Source organism: Glycine max, chromosome 20 (genome assembly GCF_000004515.6).
Source record: "Glycine max cultivar Williams 82 chromosome 20, Glycine_max_v4.0, whole genome shotgun sequence".
NCBI lineage: Eukaryota > Viridiplantae > Streptophyta > Magnoliopsida > Fabales > Fabaceae > Glycine > Glycine max.
The window spans coordinates 31,178,953-31,197,934 of record NC_038256.2 but is presented as its reverse complement, the minus strand read 5'-3'; the positions used below and the strand labels follow the sequence as shown (position 1 = coordinate 31,197,934).

Genomic DNA, 18,982 nt, shown 5'->3' with positions numbered 1-18,982 from the left:
ACACTCATGAGTTGGATCTTCATTGATGCCCTAGTTGTAGTTCACTCTATTTTCTTCCTTTCTGCACATAGAAGGATTATATAGGTTGTCTCCTACCTTTTCTTTCATGTTATGCAACTATCCTCTATCAATTTATAAGGCCCACAAGCCAAACTAGCCATTATGTGACAATTGGGTTCTTCTTTTCCCTCTCTTCAAAAGCTTCCTTCAAGTCTAAAAAACCCTAAGAAAATAGTTGATAGAAGTAGGGCCCTTAGCTCTGCAATAACTTCTTAAAGAAGTAGAAATGTGCCAATTCTACATGACTTTGACAAATTGAATTTGTTATAAAGTTTTCCATTTTGAAGAACAAATCTGGTATGCTTCTAAAGGTACATCAAAATTGCATTATGATGTTACTGAGCAAGGACCTATTATGATGTAGGTTCCTTTTGATGAAGATAACATGATATGACATTGTAGATAGCTCAGCTCCACCAATCCAAACACTTCATTACAACATAAATCATTTTGAAGTAGCACACTCCATTATAGATAACATTTGGAAGTTGTTATTGCTATTGTGTTAGTGTTCTATCTTTGGTTCAAACAACAAAGTCTCTTCAGTCTTCTTTCTGGTGTTGCACACTAGATCTTCTCAAGGACATTCTCAGCTTTCAACTTGTGCATCTTCAAATGCAGTTAGCATTCGTTTCTAATGTGCCATCAATGTGTGTGGCAGCATATAGAAAGTGAAATGTTGTCAACCTTAGCCTTCTGATGTGCTCTTTGTATGTGCGGTAGCATATGGAAGACATGATGTTGCTTTGTATCTCATTCTGAAGTCAACTCTAGTCTTCTGATGAGCAATCTCTCTTTTGTGACTTCATATGGAAGACATGTAGTTGCTTGATCATTCTAATGCATAGATACTCTTGAATTCAATACGTCATTTTGATGTAGTCATCTCAGAATCTCTCTTGTCTTGATTTAGATATGTCATCAGAGTATCATTATGATGTTCTTATCCTTAGAGTCCTCAATTACATCATTTTGATGTTGACTCTAGTACAATTTCACACTAATATTGTATGCTCATTGTAGCTTTTGATAAATTTTCTATGTAAGGCATCTTTGATGTCTTTGTAACTTGGTAAAATTGAGATCTTCAGAGAGAAGCATTGACTTCATCAACAAATGACTGAAGTTTCTTACTTGAAATCACAGTTGAGACATCCATTATGAGCTTGTTCTAAACTCGTAAGAACAATTGCCATGTTCTGCTCTTTGTATATGTATCATTTGCAGATATGTTGGCTTGCATAGGTTTCTTGCATATGATATGCTTTAAGAGAGTTCTCTGATGTAGATGGAAAGCCACTAAATTTTCTTCTTATGGGAATACTTTGATGAGATGGCATGACAGACTTGTATTCTAAACATTCTAGTGTGAACTTGTTGTAGCATGTTGTGCTTGCTACTATTTTTCATTTATTTGACCCTTTGAATGACCAAGCTGGCTTTTAATGTCTTCATGAGAGTTGTAGGTAATTATATCCTTGTCATTTAGGAACTAGTCTCGTGTATATTGGACAACTACATCATAAAAAATCTTCAAATCATTGCAATTGTGTTATATTTAAGGACAAAATGACATCTTTATCTTGATCATCAATTTTCTCCTAGATACAAGCCATATTAGCTCATGATTTCTTCATGAAAGATGTATAATTTTCTCTTAGCTTTCAACATACACTTAGATCATCTTAAATGCACTTTTGCAGCTCAAGTAGTCTTCAAATTACTGTACACATATCAAGTTGTCCAAGCATATTAGTGTCTGCAACTTCAGTCTCAATTTTTTCCATGATTCAGGTTGTTTCAGACCACGACTTGCTCATGAAAGTTGAATCTCTTTCTTCAAGCTTTTCATAGTCACCAAGAATAGCTCAATTGAATTTTTGAAACTTCATATACGGTGTACAAAATGGTTGCTCATAATAATTCTATCTAGAGCAATGTTTTTCTTTTCTTTTAGTCATTGATTCTTTCTCATGACTTAAAATTTTCTCTTCATCCAGTGAACATGTTGACTTTATTGCAGTACATAGCCAAAGACACTTAAAGTCTTCTTTCGAACTTTCAAACCTATCATCATTTTTTAATAATTCATGACAACCCCAAGTTTACTTTAGTTGTTATTCTTTACAGAACTTGTCTTTTTTTAATACGCTTGAGTAAACTTAGAAGACTTATGATTTATATTCAGAAAATTTATCATAATTAAAACTCAAAGAGTTTTGGACTCAACAAACATAATATTCAGAATAATAAAAAATACTTGAATTTAATTAAATATAAATTTATATTATTATATTTTTTAACTTTTACATTTTAAATAGATATTATATCATAATAATTACTTGAAAATAAAAACAAATCATAATAAATTTTAATATGCCTTATTTTTGAAGTTAACCTTTGTCCAATTAAAAATATAATTAATTTATCTTTCTCACGTTTAATATAATTATTTTTAATATGCTATTAAATAAATTAAAAATTTATTTATGCATACATAATTTTAAATAAATATTTTAAATATAAAAAATATAATTTAAATCAATGTACGGCTTAAAATCTGCTTCCTTATAAAAAAATTTTGGTAAGGTTCGTTCTTTATAATTTATGAATATTATTAAAGGATGAATATAGCAGAATAAAAAAGACAAATGAATACGAAAGGCTCTAAGTGTTTGGTTCGTGTGTTCTCTATTTTTATTTTTAAATAAAATATAAAATAAATAAGAGTGAAAATATATTTATTTAAAATTTAAAAAAAATTGCACTAAAAATATTTTTAAAATAGGTCAAAATTAAAGATAATAAATTAAAGTTCTCAATATTTTTTGAAGAAGTAAAAATACAATAATGTCTTAGTATATTTTTTATACATATTTTTTAAATCTAAAAAACTTAAAAATAAAAATTATTTTCAAAAGATGAAAATAAAGAAAAAACACTTAAATTAAACGTCACCATAATATTATTGAATTAAAATACAAACAGGTCAAAATTGTAGTCAGAAAATGAGAGGCACTCTAGCCAAGGTTACACACATTGCATCATATAAAGACATTTGTACATATGCTATTCGACATGAACTCATCTTATCTACACATATCCTTTCCTACATCACTAGACAGTGGACACAATTATGCCACGCATGCACAAGCACCATAACACCCACAATCCATATTTTCTCTCTCATCATCATATCATGTCTTATACAACTGATGAAGTGATCAACTTGTAATGTAACACTTTTGAGTTGCATTGTTGCATCACCGCAAGTCCACAACATGGCTGCCACTGCCGCTGCAGGCATAGCTTCCTTGTTTTCTTCTTCTATTAACAGTGTCAAATGTCTTCGTTCCTCCAAGAACTGCTCCATTATAGACCCCCTTATAACCACAGTGCCCTCAAACCGTGGCATGTTTGTGTCACACTTGGTGGAACCTTTGTCCATTGGGGGTGCCATTAATTCGCACAAGTTGTGGGGGCCTAGAATTTCTGCTGCTGTTGCACAAGAAGAGGCTGTTGTTGTGGCTGATGATGAGGTAGATGATGGTGCTGGTTTAGTTGAAGAAGAGAAAGTGGAGGAGAATGAAGGAGAAGTAGTTGCAGAACAAGACTCTGATTCCTCTGCCACCAAGCTTTATTTTGGGAATTTGCCTTATAGTGTTGATAGTGCCAAACTTGCAGGGCTAATTCAGGATTTTGGTAGCGCAGAACTAATTGAGGTATATTTAAGCAATTCTTATTGAGTTTAATTTCTATACATTCTCAGTGTAAATTTAATCAGAAATCATTATTGATATGATTTTTAAGATAATTGTTATAAAAGTCAATAAACTTGTCATACATGGAGGTTTGTAATTGAGTGACAAGGTAAAGAATGTATAAACTATTTACTCATTCTTATATTTTTACAACTTTATCTGCATGAGCCAATTAAGTAGCTTGAAATTGGGTGCAAGAGAACTATAAGATAGTATACTAGGAGTGAATTTATAAATTTCTTTGATTTAAATTACTACAATTTTAAAGTCATTTTGCTTTGAAGTTGTACTGCACTGATATATTTATGAACTTATGGCTGCATTCCATTGTTTCTGCAATGTGTGATTTAATTGTACTATATGGCTTTTCTGATATGGGGGTGTGACTAGCTAGTGATTACACAGATAAGTGTATGCTCTCCTGGATTCTGGACTCAATAATGCTAACTCATATTCTAAATTGATAGATAGGAAAGGCATTTGATTAAGGAGAGATGAGTGGGGAGGCTTTCATGGGATGTGTCAGCGGCAATGAAATTTTTCTGAAAAACTCTAAAGTCTGAAATAATGCTTGTTGCGATTTTGCTTCAATTGATTATTGTATTTGTTTTGGATTTGTAATTAGTAATTATATATGACTTTGATGATGTCTAAAAGGTATGTTTCTGAGTTAAGCTAAGCACAAAATTTTAATTTCTAATAAATACTCTCTATTTTGATAATTTATTTTAAAATGAAAGCGATAAAATAGTATATTAGCGTAACTTGTTAATCTTTTGCTTATTTTTATAACTATTATATAATTCTTATTTTAATGGTAAACTAAACGGTTTTCCTTTTCATGGTCAGCAGCTTCAGCATTATCATTATTTTATTGATAACTAACATCTTAGAGTGATTCAAAATCTGAGAGCGGCTTCAACTTCCTTAGATAAGCCTTCACAATTTTCTGTCTTGATTTTCCTTCCTCTAGTGGATATTTCCGGTTTCTGCATAATTAACTGTCTCATCAATCTCTTTATCCTCATCAATATGGTCATTGCTTCTTTCTTAGGAGCTTCTATTAATCACATTTACAACTTTATAATGTGTTACACGTGTATAATAATGATAATGATAAGTGAAACATGTAATAATACAAACAAATTTGCATTTTAGGGAGGTATTTTTGTATTTAAGTTTTTATCATGTTTATGGATAAGATATTTGTTGAGTTGGTTAGGATTCAGTTACAGAGGAGAGAAAAATAGAGAATGAAGATGAAAGAAGAAAAAAATATTATGATTGATTTGTAAAGTGTGTGTTACAAAGTATTTATATTCTCAGATACAAGCTACTACTAAACAAGACTACAACTAACTAGTTATAATCTCAACACCCTCCCTCAAGCTTATCATGGTAGATGTTGATCATGCTAAGCTTGGAGACAAAATCATGAAATTTGGGTGGTGCCAATGCTTTGGTGAGAAAATCTGCCACTTGATCACTTGTTGAAACTGGTAGTAGCTTTAGAGTGCCCTTCAAAAGCTTCTCTCGCACAAGATGGCAATCAATTTCCAAGTGTTTTGTGCGTTCGTGAAAAACCGGATTTGAGGCAATGTGGACTGCGCTTTGGTTGTCACAGTAAAGAGTTGGAGTTCTGGTAAGCTGAACTCTCAAATCTGCAAAAAGATACAACAGCCATTGCAACTCACAAGCAGCTGAAGACAGAGCCCTGTACTCTGCTTCTGAAGATGATCTGGACACAGTTGCTTGCTTTTTAGCACGCCATGACACTAAAGATTTGCCTATGAAGAAACAATATCCAGATATGGATTTTCTAGAATCCATACAGCCTGCCCAATCAGCATCTGAATAACCTATAAGTTGCATTTCTGAAGTTCTGCTAAAGAAAATACCTTGGCCTGGGTTGTTCTTCAAATACCTCAATACTCTACATGCTGCATTGAAATGAACATTTGTGGGTGCTTGCATGAACTGGCTAAGTTGTTGTGTTGCAAAAGCAATGTCTGGCCTAGTTGTGTTTAAATACAACAACTTCCCAACTATGCGCCTGTAACCTGAAATATCAGCATAAGGAGTGCCTGCAGCACTGTGCAACTTTATGGATGTGTCAAGAGGTGTGCTAGCAGGTTTGCACCCAAGTAATCCTGAATCCTTAAGCAGATCCAGACAATATTTCCTCTGTGAGATGGTAATACCCAGTCTAGAATGAGCAACTTCAAGCCCAAGAAAGTATTTCAACTTACCCAGATTTTTAATTTTGAAAGCTAAATCAAGAACATTCTTGATCCTGTCAAATTCATCAATTGAATCACCTGCAAGAATGATGTCATCTACATATACCAACAGTGCAGTGAAAGTATTTCCTTTGGTGAGAGTAAATAGGGAGTAATCTGAAATTGATTGTATGTAACCTTCTTTGAGAAGCAAATTAGTCAGCTTTTCATACCACTTCCTACTTGCTTGCTTCAACCCATACAAGCTCTTTTGTAGCTTGCAAACAGAATTAGGCTTGGCACAAGTTACCCCATCTGGTATTTTCATGTAAACATCTTCTTGAAGATCTCCATGAAGAAAAGCATTATTGACATCCAGTTGATGAAGGTGCCAATTCTTTATGGCAGCTACTGCCAAAAGAGTCCTAACAGTGGTAATCTTAGCCACAGGGGAGAAGGTCTCAAAATAGTCAATCCCTTCTACTTGATTGTAGCCTTTGGCTACTAATCTGGCTTTGTATCTCTCTATTTGGCCATTTGCTTTGTGTTTGACTTTATAAACCCATTTACATCCTATGGGTTTAGTATGAGGTGGGAGTTCAACAATTTTCCAGGTACAATTTTTAGCCAAAGCATTTAATTCTTCCTTCATGGCTGTTACCCAGTGTTCATGCTTACTAGCTTCCTCATAAGATTGAGGCTCAGTGCAGTGTGTGATTGACATACTAAATGCCTTGTGTGAAGGAGACAAAAGTGTAAGTGAATGAAAAGAAGACAAGGGATATTTAGACTTTGTACCTGAAGTGAGAGATTCGTGTGAAGTTGGAGATGTATTGTGACAAACATAGTCAGACAAATGTAATGGTGCCCTTCTTTGTCTGATGGGTTTGGAATGTAATAGAGGAGAATCATTGTGATCTTTAGGTGGAGGTGTGGAGGTAGAGGTATCAGAAATGACAGTGTCATTTGAAATATTAGGAGATAAAGATGAGTGGGGTGGTGATGGTGACTGCTCAGCATTAATGTCTAAGGAAATGTCACTATCTAAGGTAATGTCACTGTCATTTGGAGTAGGACTGATGGAATGATACTCCCAAGGAGTCTTGGGAGATGAGGACTGATAGGGAAAAATGTGTTCATGGTGAGTCACATCCCTAGACAAGAATATGGAATTATTTAATAGATCAAGGAGTACAACTCCTTTCACACCAGATTTATATCCTAGAAAAACACATTTTCTAGCTCTAAGGTCTAACTTGGTTCTATGTGATTGTAAAGTAGATGCAAAAACTAGAGAACCAAACACTTTGAGAGTATCAAAATCAGGGGCAGTATTATACAATAAAGTATAAGGAGATTTGTTTTGTAAATTTGGTGCAGGGACTCTATTCATGATGTATACAGCATGGGAAACAGCATAACACCAAAAAGACTTGGGGAGATTAGACTGAACAAGAAGAGCTCTACCTATGTTTAGAATTTGCTGATGTTTTCTCTCAACCCTGCCATTTTGCTGGGGAGAGTCAACACAGCTAGTCTGGTGTAATATACCTTTGGAGGCATAGAAATCTGGCATAAGGAACTCAGGACCATTGTCTGTACGAATGGATTTAACAGAATGATTATATTGGGTTTTAATAAAATGAATAAAGTTTTGAACATGAAGTCTAGCTTCAGATTTATTTTTCATTAGGGTTATCCAAGTATATCTAGAATGGTCATCAACAGCAGTAAGAAAATAAGCATGATTATGAACAGATTTAATAGAGATGGGACCCCATATGTCAAAATGAATCAAATCAAAACATTTTATTGCTTTATGATAACTGTGTACAAAAGGTAATTTTCTGTGTTTAGCAAAGTGACAGATGTCACACACAGAACTAGAATCATTTACAATAAAGGGGAATTGAGAGTGTAAAAGAGCAATTCTAGAACTAGACAGGTGACCTAACCTGAAATGCCAAATTGCATTTTCAGGTATATGGACATTATTTGCTGAGGAAAAAATGGAAGAAATGTTGTAGTTGGAAGAAGCACATTCCTTATTTGTCTGAGTCAAGTAGTACAAGCCATCTCTGCTTTCACCCAAACCAATCATCTTCAGTGATTTCTGCTCCTGTATGGAACAAATAGTGTCAGTGAAATTGAGTGTATAAGGTGTATGGTGACATAATTGAGAGACAGAAATCAAATTGACTGTAAAGGTAGGAACATATAGGACATTGGTGATACTAAAAGAAGAGGAAAACACAACTGTGCCTGCATATTTAGTGGTGACATGATTACCATTTGGTAATTTTATAATCATGGGATTGATTTCACTATAAGAGTGAAACCAGTGCAGTGAGGCACATATGTGATGACTAGCACCTGAATCTATGATCCAGGTATCAAGAGCAATATTATTACAAATAGAAGAATAAAAAAAATGAGATATTTTCATACCCTTCGTATCTGCTGATGAAGGACCAGCAGTGTTGAATGAGCAAACCTGTTTAGAAGTAGAAGCATTACAATGGTTAACAGAAGGAGGTTGAATTAACTGCAGAAGCTTATCTAATTGTTCCTGAGTAAGTGAAGGAGTCATGGTGACACTTGTGGTGTTCTGAGATGCAGTTGAAGATTCAACACGTTCTCCCCCATCAACTGCAGAATGATGAGCAGAACCAGAGTGATTTTTCATCATGTGAGGAGGAACACCATGCTTTTGAAAGCAATTCTCAACAAAGTGATTCGTCTTATGACAATAGGTACAGTAGCGCTTGGAACCAGAATTAGATCTTCCATTAGCAGAACCTTGAGACTTACTAGTTGAAGCATTAACAAGAGCCTTTGAATCATCAAGATTAGGAACACAATTTTGACGTTCAAATTGAATCACCATAGAAAAGATCTTGGTGATAGAAGGTAGAGGTTCAATCAGAAGAATCTGAGATTTAACCGCATTGAATTCATCGTTTAAACCAGTCAAGAAACGCATAACATGAAGCGTATGATGATGACGACGAGCAAGACGCATCGCATCACAAGAACAACGATGATGACATGTGCAATTTGGAATCGGCATGTAAATTTCAAGTTCTTCCCAAAGCGCTTTCAGATCAGAATAGAAAGTAGTTACAGATCGAGTACCTTGAGTGAGAGCGTAAATCTCTTGTTGAATTTCTGAAACACGAACCAAATCACCTTGTGAGAAACGCTCTTTCAGATCGAGCCACACATCGGAAGCGTTATCCATGAAAACGATGGATCGGGAAATGGAAGGTTCAACGGAGTTGAGAATCCAGCTATGAATCAACATATTGCAGCGATTCCAAGCTCGGAACGACGGATCGAAGGCATCAACCGGCATCGGAATTGTTCCGTCAAGAAATTCGAACTTGAGTTTGGCTCCGAGAGCGCGTCGCAGAGACCTCGCCCAAGAATGGTAGTTGGAACCATCGAGGAGTGGTGTGACCTTGACGGAGGAGGGACCGTCGCTAGGATGAACAAAGAACGGACTAGTAGGATCAGTAGAGGGATCCGCCGGTGGCGGTGGTGCTATACGCGGTGGCATAGTGGCGGAAGCAAAAGGAATGGATCGTTAGGTCGATGATACCATGTTGAGTTGGTTAGGATTCAGTTACAGAGGAGAGAAAAATAGAGAATGAAGATGAAAGAAGAAAAAAATATTATGATTGATTTGTAAAGTGTGTGTTACAAAGTATTTATATTCTCAGATACAAGCTACTACTAAACAAGACTACAACTAACTAGTTATAATCTCAACAATATTTGCAAGGGCAAGAGAAATTAAACTAGCATACAACCCTCAACCTTGCAACTAAATGGAATTCAAATTGCATTTTATGATTTGATTATCTTGTGGATGTGATGCATTCCCTAATTTTCAGTAAAGTTAACAATTTATTTATATCTATATTTAGGTTCTTTACGACAGGGATACTGGAAAAAGTAGAGGCTTTGCATTTGTTACAATGAGTTGTATTGAAGACTGTAATGCAGTAATAGAAAATCTTGATGGAAAAGTAAGGATCGATGCCTCTTTCCTTTGTCTAGCATTTGCTTACATGCTATGTTCAATTGGTTTGTTCTGCTCAAACCTTTTGCATGCTGAAATTTGTAAATGAAACTTCTCAGGAGTTCCTGGGCAGAACCTTGAGGGTGAACTTCTCTAGCAAACCAAAACCAAAAGAACCCTTGTACCCTGAAACTGAACACAAGCTTTTTGTTGGGAACCTGTCATGGTCAGTAACTAATGAGATATTGACGCAAGCCTTTCAAGAATATGGAACAGTGGTTGGAGCTAGGGTCTTGTATGATGGAGAAACTGGAAGATCACGTGGCTATGGTTTCGTTTGCTATTCAACAAAAGCTGAGATGGAAGCTGCCCTTGCAGCATTGAATGATGTGGTATTTTACTCCCCATCTCTTCTCTCTTGCTTGTACTGGTTATGCATTTTGTAAACAGAGAACTATTATATGATTTTTCTATAGACAACCCTTAGATATAGTTCTTTAGGTGTTTTTGGCGCTATTTTCTAATTAGAATTGGAACTTTGCCTCGAAATCCACATAATAAAAATAAAGATTAGCATAGGTGATGGAGGTGAAACTTTAATTTTGGTTCAAAAATAACACCAAAAACACTTAAAGTAACTACATATAAGGTGTCTCTCTTTTTTTCTCTATGTTCCATGTACATATAGGTTAAGGGATAAAATAGAGAGATTTTATTGTGAAAGCAAACATTTATGATATTGGAAATACAAAAGGTGTTTAATGCTTATTCTTTTGAGTAACTGAAAGCATTTAAGAGGGTGTATTTAAAGTCTTTTAATTTGTGCACCTATAAGATAAAAAGATCAAAGTTTAAATACATTGTTTTTATTATTGAGTGTTTCTTTTTTCATCCTTACAAAATTTTTTTTTTAGTCCTTAAAGCACTTTAAATAGTGTTTCTTTGAAATGTGAAAAAATGATATCTAAAGCATCATAAGACGAAAAATAAAACAAATATAATTTGTAATAAAAAAATAATTTTGTAAGGACTAGTAGAAAAAAAAACACTAAATTACAAGGACTAAAAAGATATTTAAGCCAAAGATGAATGTTATTTTGCTTATTGTTTCTATGTAAATTATGCACTTCAGGAACTAGAAGGACGGGCTATGCGTGTAAGCTTGGCTCAAGGAAAACGTGCATAAGGTTAATAAAAATTTGGGAAGGCTTAGATGTTCAACAATGGTGCCATAGAAATGAGAAGTGGATGCTAGTATACCTACCATGATGCAGTTGATGTACTTTGCTGAGGATTTCCTTTTCATTTCTTGTGGTGTATAAATTATTTATTCCCACTTTCAAAAGATCTGCTGACCAGAATGTTGTATTTTGTGTTTAACATTTTTGCTGATACTAACATTGGCCTATCTATTGCTTCCTTCTTGGCTCACCGAATCATACATTGAATCACATACTCTATTCTATGTAACATTTGCTATGAAATGATCAGCACTCGAAGGTGTAAAGTTTGTACCATTTGCTATGAAATGATCAGCACTCGAAGGTACAAACTTCAAAATACATTTTCTTTTTGCTGCAACTTTATAAATGGGTAACTTGAACGTACTGCAGAATCTATAATGCTAGTATGCTGAAATAATTGTTTATTTGATTCAATATATACCACATTTTAAACAAATTAGTGTACTATTGTGCATGCACAGCTTTTAACATCATGTGGTTACATTTAAATCTCCAGCTATGGACAATGAAATTGTGAATTGTATTGATGTGGAATCTGCAAACCAATGTATCCAAACTCCATGTGATTGCCAGCACAAATATATTTTTTTGTTTAAAGTGATTGCTGTTCTTGGCATGCCAAGAACCATTGCTGCATGTCCTTCCCCATTGGTGCAGCCGGATATTATGAGAGTGAATTATTTCTTGTCGGAATTCTTACAGAAGCATTGAAGCAGTCTAACTCAGATTCTATTGATTTGAAATCTTTAGATTGCATCTCTGTCTCCATTCGACTTATTATGGTTAAAATTTATTTCTTTAATAGAATTCTGTTCCTGTTATACAATAAGTATTGCTCTCTACTAAGGAAGAGTAATCTTTTTATTTACCAATTATATTGGTCTTGTTCAGCCTTCACCAAAAGGGGATTTTGGGCAGTTTGCCTCTTGCTTTCTCGAGTGTCATCTAACTCTCTTGCGATCTTGCCTCCTAGGCCTTCTAAATATTAAATTGTTATTTTTTAATATATGAAAAGAAAACAGTTTTTCAATAACTTCTAATTTAATTTTAATGAAAATATTAAATTGTTATTTTTAATTTTTAAGTTTAAATATACATGTCCTTTAAAATATTAGAAAATATCTCTCCCATGCATGGAATATTTCAATATCATATCAAGTTTAACACCAATGAAAATCATATCTAATATAAAATGTTCTAACATCTAATGATTTAAATATTTATTCTAAAATTCATCGTTTCATTCAATCACTTTTTTTGTAATATTTTTACAGGATGTTAAATTAATGAACTCTATAAAAATGGTTTTAGTGAAATTAATTTTCTTATTTTTATCTAATTTTTGTTATATAATTTAATTCTTTTATAAAAACTTGTTGACTTAAGAAAGTTACAATATGAAATCGAATTTATATCTGTATTATAAAATAAGCACGTTCACTTATCTTATGTTTTTTTGTTTCTTATTAATGAATAAATTTATATCTACTTGATATGTTATTTTTCTATAGTAATATGGTAAAATAAGTTTCTTAATGCAGAATTTTTAATTAATTTTAGATCATTTTTAGTAATATAAGAAATTAAAAAAAAATCTCAACATATATCATTATATACACAAAAAAATTACTCCCTGTATTCTTATATTTTTTAGTTGAATATGGTGTATAGAGAGTTAAGGATTATTCCTCCAAGGTATTGCAATCTATTTAAAGAATTAATCTCACAATAAATATTTTTTTTACTCCTTCAAAAAATTACTTTTTATACTCATTTTTTTAACTGTATTTTCGGCATTGACATTATTTCATCAAATACATTAATTAATTCATCTAATATTCTACATATATTAATAACATATAAGATAATAACTTAATTTGGATAGAATATATGATTTAAAATATTACATAATCTTATTAGTAATAGCTTAGATTTAACACTTGTTATTGTGATGTAATTATTCATAAATTAGTTTCATACTTATATTATAATTTAAATGACAAAATAGTAGAAAAAATATGGTAATATTTATTCTAATAATTTCATGCAACATGAGACTTAGGTTATGTTTGACAAAATTGGTTGAAAAGCTAGTTGAAAACTGAAAAATTAACTGGTAGTTGAAAGTTGAAAAATTATCTTATTGAATCGTAAGTGTTTGGTAAAGTTATATGTTAAAGTAGCCGAAAAAATGTAAATTACATAAAAGATAAGAATAATAAAATTTTACCTTAAATAGAAAAGATTAAAGAAATCTAATAAATATTTAAGGATAAAAAGGAAATAAATATAAAAAGTTAGAAACTAGAAGTTAGCATTTTAAAAAATGCTACTTCAAGTAACATTTCAAAAAATGCTAAAAATTACTACAAAAAACTCATTTATCAAATAGTCAAACAAGTTTTTCAACTAATAAAAGAAGTTAGAGACTAGCTGAAATGTCTTATCAAACATACTCTTAATTGAAAATTAAAAAAGTGTTTTGAGGGATCAAAATAATAGTATGTGTTAAGTTCAAGGACCAAAATGCTAGTAAATAGTTAAGTTCACTAACTAAAATAACAAGTTGCTTATTTCAAAAACCGAATTGAAAAGTTAACTTTTTGACACATGATAGCCACGTAAATGATATGTGATGATCACGTGGATGACATGTGACAACTGTTAATTATCACATCATCACGGAAAGTATTACATAGGTACAACCATTTGAGTTAACGAAGACAACTAATGATGAGACTAATTTATCACACTTTTTATAAATTTAGATACAAAATTTAAATTTCCCATCTTTAAAGGACTTGATTGTCAGTCGCTGTAAACACATTCAAGGAAAAAAAAATGAATATTTATCAAATATTTATTTTTCATACTCTAGAACTTGAAAATGAACTTTTAATCATATGCTTAAAGAATAAAATTATTTGTGATGCTCTAGTTATATACTCCTTCCATCCCAAAATAATTGTTATCTTAGGCTATTTTACATAGACAAAGAAAAAGCAATAAATATAATAAAGTAATAATTTTATAAAATTAACCTTATATGATCATTAATTTATTTATAAATTTTATTTTTCACCATCAATATTATAAAAAATATAAATAAAAAAGATAATTAATATCACGTTAAAAAACTAAAATAATAATTATTGTAAGATATTATTTTATTTATTTTACAGGACAATGACAATAGATAGGGGGGAGTATTAAATATAAGTAAGATCTTACGTAAACCAATTTTACTTCAGCATTGCATTTGTCCAGTAATTTGCAATATGATACTGGGCTTATGATGGTCAATGTTTTTTAGTACTTATTGGTTCAACCCATTTGGTTGCATATATTTTAAGATTTAGGGTCAAGACATAAGTGGGTCGTGTGTCACATAGTCGACAGGTCGAGTAGTGGGTTTCAATGTGCATGCTATCGGCTTATGAGAAGTGCTTATTAATGTGTTTGGTACAATTAAAATTAAATTATTTCAATAATTAATTATATGATCTCAAGAAAATAATTAATTATTGTAATAATTTTGATTATAATTAGAATTAATTTTTTTATTCTTAATTTTTTTAGTATAATTGAAAAAGTTCTATTAAAAATAAAATGAAATTTTTTATTTTTAAAAAACATATATAAATATTCTCAAAGAATAATTTTAACCAATCAAACATAAAATTTTGTTTAGATACGATTAAAAAAATCGGCTTTTACGTAGTCAATAAAAAAAAAGGATATGTATAAAGGTAAAAGGAAAAAATGTTGGAAACTCTCATAGTAATTTGGGAATAATGTCCTTTCGGGAAAAAAGACCACTGAAAAATAATCTTAAGCTTTAAAATGATATATGTAAGAAAACATTTTAATTTTTTTTTCAAATTTCAGTTATTTTCGCAAACATACAACTTATTTTATAAACAACTTTTTTCACTCAAAAAATAAATTGTCCCAAACATTAAGTGACTGAATTATTTCTCAACATGCTATTGTTTGATTAGCTTAAAAAATGAAATGCTTTTAATATAGGCTAACAAATTCCTTCATAAACATCGAAGATCAAATATACAGACAAACAACCATTAAATATAAGTAGCAAAGAAGATTTTAAAAAATCAGACTAAACCAGTGAAGACAGTTCAGTGGTGCAAACATAGTTGAATCATCATTGCACCATTTTTATATTTTTAATATTATATAATATTTTAAGTAATAAACTAATATAGAATTATAAAACTTTAGGGTCTAAAAAATTATAAATTGATATAAATGACTAAATTATGTTTCATAGGTTTTAACTAATAATATTGACAAAATAATTGATACCTATGTGAAATATTTAAGTATTTTTTTATTTATCTTAAAAAATATTTTAAATTAAATAGAAAAAATTAAAATTTGAAAAGGATCGGTTCAACCTCGGTTTTCTAGACCAGTTTAATCATTTTTCCATCGATTTTGAAATGTTCTAATTTTTGGAGTGCTTGGATCGATCACCAGACCTATCCCTAGTTCAACCTCCGATCTAATTTTCAAAACATTAATAGCAAAAGAACACAAACTTAATATGGTTGTACACTTCTTGTCTATTTTACCAGAAACATCTTAATTCACTATCACTATCATTATCTATAAATAAGATCATAAACTTTCTAGACAAATTTAAAAGATTAAATCCTCCCTTAACATGACTCTCTCCCCCTTAGAATGGTGACTCCCTTTTCGAGTTATTATTCTCATCTCAAGAATATCTATTTGTAATCCTTGCATCTCAATCTTAAGAGGATAAAGAAATTCTTAAAATAAGTATATCATCTTTAAATATAAATAACACCCAAATATTTTTAAATCTAAACAATTTCTTAGAAATTAGAAATTTAAAATTTAAAATTTAAATTATTATCCTAATACGAAATCACTGTTAAGTTGTAGCAACAATATAAATGTAACAAATGTTTTAGCCAGAGTTGGAAAAAAATTATATATAATTAATATTATCAAGTAGTTAGAAATTATTTTTGAGTAATTATATAAAAGCCAATAATTTTGAATTGAAAAAATATAAAATTCAATAAATTAATTATATATAACAATTTTTAATTGAATAATAATGTAAAAAACATTTACACTATTCTTTACATAATTTTATTTTCCAACATACTAACATTTTAAAGAAAATAATATGGGAATAAAATTATGATCCTTAATCAAATTATGTAGCCGACATATACAAAATATATATAATATAGTAGTATATGAATCCAAACAATATAATGTTTTAAATTATATATTAACTTTAACTATCGTACATAAAACAATTTTACTGCAGCATTGCATTTGTCCAGTAATTTGTAATGTTAGTGGGCTTAGGGTTCTCCGAATCTCAAATATTATTTTTTCTTTGAGTGTTGCTAGGTACACCTAGCAATTTTTTTAAATGGCAAAAATGCCCTTGGCTTCTTTCTTCATTATAAACGTTTATTTTTCCTGGAAATGCACTGCACGCCATTTTCGTTGCTTCTGTTTCTCTCATTTTTTGTTTTTGGTGTGGTATTGTCTCCGGTTCGTCGGTTCATTGTGAATGGTTAGGTGCAGTGAAGGTGAAGGTACCAGTGTTGAGCGTTGTGGTGGTCGGCAGCGGCATACGAGGTATGCAGATGGTGGTGCCTCTGTCGAGGACGTACGGATCAGTTACGGATCAACTTGATCTGTAGGTTGATAAAATCCTATTATGGATCAAGTTGATCCGTAAAAGATTTACGGATCAACTTGATCCGTAAGAGTAATTTTTTTTATAAAATTTTATGGTTTTTTAATTAAATTTCCTTTTTTTAATTAGTAATTTGTTTGTATGGTAATTTTTTATTTGAGTTGGTTAGATGAACGAAGATCAGTAGATATATGAAAGTATAATGTCTGAAGAAGCAGATATGGATTATCAAAATGAAGAAGCATATGGTGCGAATGAACCACATGTTGATTGTTCTTATGCGTTCAATACTTCTTAGGTTATAATGTTCATGTTTGTGAGTGATTTAATAAAATAAATACTGGTAGAAAACTTAAATTATGTGGATTGCTTTGTAGGTGTTTGACAATCGAGAAGATGTTTTGCAGTGGGCTCGATCCGTTGCTCATGAAAACGGATTTGTGGCGGTGATTATAAGGTCAGACATAAACACATGTAGTAGAGGAAGAACTTCGTTTGTGTTAATTGGCTGTGAAAGGAGTGACGAATATAGGTGTAGGAAAAAAGAATTTATCAGAAGAGACACTAGGACTAGGAAATGTGGGTGTCCCTTCAAGCTTCGTTGGAAGCCAGTGGTTGGAGGAGAAGGCTGGATGGTGAAGTTGATTTGTGGAGTACATAATCATGAATTGGCCAACTCATTAGTTGGACATCCATATGCGGAGGGATTGACTAAAGTTGAAAAAAATACTTATTGCTGATATGACGAAGTCCACGGTGAAGTCAAGAAACATCCTGCTAACTCTGAAGGAACACAATGCCAATAGTTGTACGACCATTAAACAGATATACAATGCAAGAAGTGCATTACGTTCTTCCATAAGAGGAAGCGATATTGAAATGCAACATCTGATAAAGCTTCTTGAACGTGATCAGTATATTCATTGGCACTGAATAAAGGATGAAGACGTGGTTCGTGATATCTTTTGGTGTCACCCTGATGCAATGAAATTAGTCAACGCATGTAATTTGGTGTTTTTGATAGACAACACCTACAAAACAAATCGGTACAGACTCTCACTGCTCGATTTTGTTGGGGTGACATCGACTGGGATGACATTCTCTGCTAGTTTTGCATATGTGGAGTGTGAATGCGTTAATAATGTGGTCTGGGCTTTACAACGCTTCCGAGGCCTTTTTTTAAAGCGTGATGCCCTCCCTGGAGTTATTGTCACTAACAGAGACCAAGCATTGATGAATGCAGTGAAGGTTGTATTCCCTGATTGTATAAATTTGTTGTGCAGCTTTCACATAAACAAAAATGTGAAGGCCAAATGTAAATCATTAATTGGGCAAAAAAATGCTTGAGATTATGTCATGGATTGTTGGGGATGTTTGACTGATTGTCCTTCAAAATAACAATTTGATGAATGCCTGAAGAAGTTCGAAATGGCTTGCTCACCTTGGCCAATGTTTGTTGACTATGTCAAGGAAACCTAGATAATACCACACAAGGAAATATTTGTTTCTGCCTAGACTAATAAGGTGATGCACTTAGGAAACACAACAACAAACAGGTATGAAATTGTTCAACTATTTCTATTAACGTTGATGAATTGATGGAATTGTATTATTATATATATTTTTTGTTTTTGTGTATTTGAAATGTAGGGTTGAATATGCTCACTTGTCTTTAAAAAGATTGTTACAAAATAGCCTTGGAGACTTATGCAGTGTGTAGGATGCCATGAACAAGATGATTACGTTGCAGCACACGGAGATTTTCATCATTTGAAACAAGTACACATATCGTTGGACATGTCTTCAAAAAACCTTATCAGGAGGCTTCTTGGAATGGTTTCAAGGTATGCTTTTAAATCAGATTGCTGCTGAATTAAAGCGTGTTGACTATGCTGGCAAGAATCCTTCAAGTTGTGGTTGTGTGGTGAGAACCACGCTTGGTCTTCCTTGTGCTTGTGAGCTAT

At 32.1% G+C, this 18,982-nt stretch overlaps 1 protein-coding gene across 1 annotated transcript; it reads left to right on the top strand.

The window, feature by feature from the left end:
• The first annotated feature begins 3,291 nt into the window (after positions 1-3,291).
• On the top strand, positions 3,292-11,744 carry LOC100820203 (31 kDa ribonucleoprotein, chloroplastic-like). Its single transcript, NM_001254599.2, is given in 4 exon segments — positions 3,292-3,782; positions 9,970-10,071; positions 10,184-10,456; positions 11,197-11,744. Coding segments are annotated over 4 exon segments (870 nt in total). The 5' UTR covers positions 3,292-3,341; the 3' UTR covers positions 11,251-11,744.
• The last annotated feature ends 7,238 nt before the right edge of the window (positions 11,745-18,982 follow it).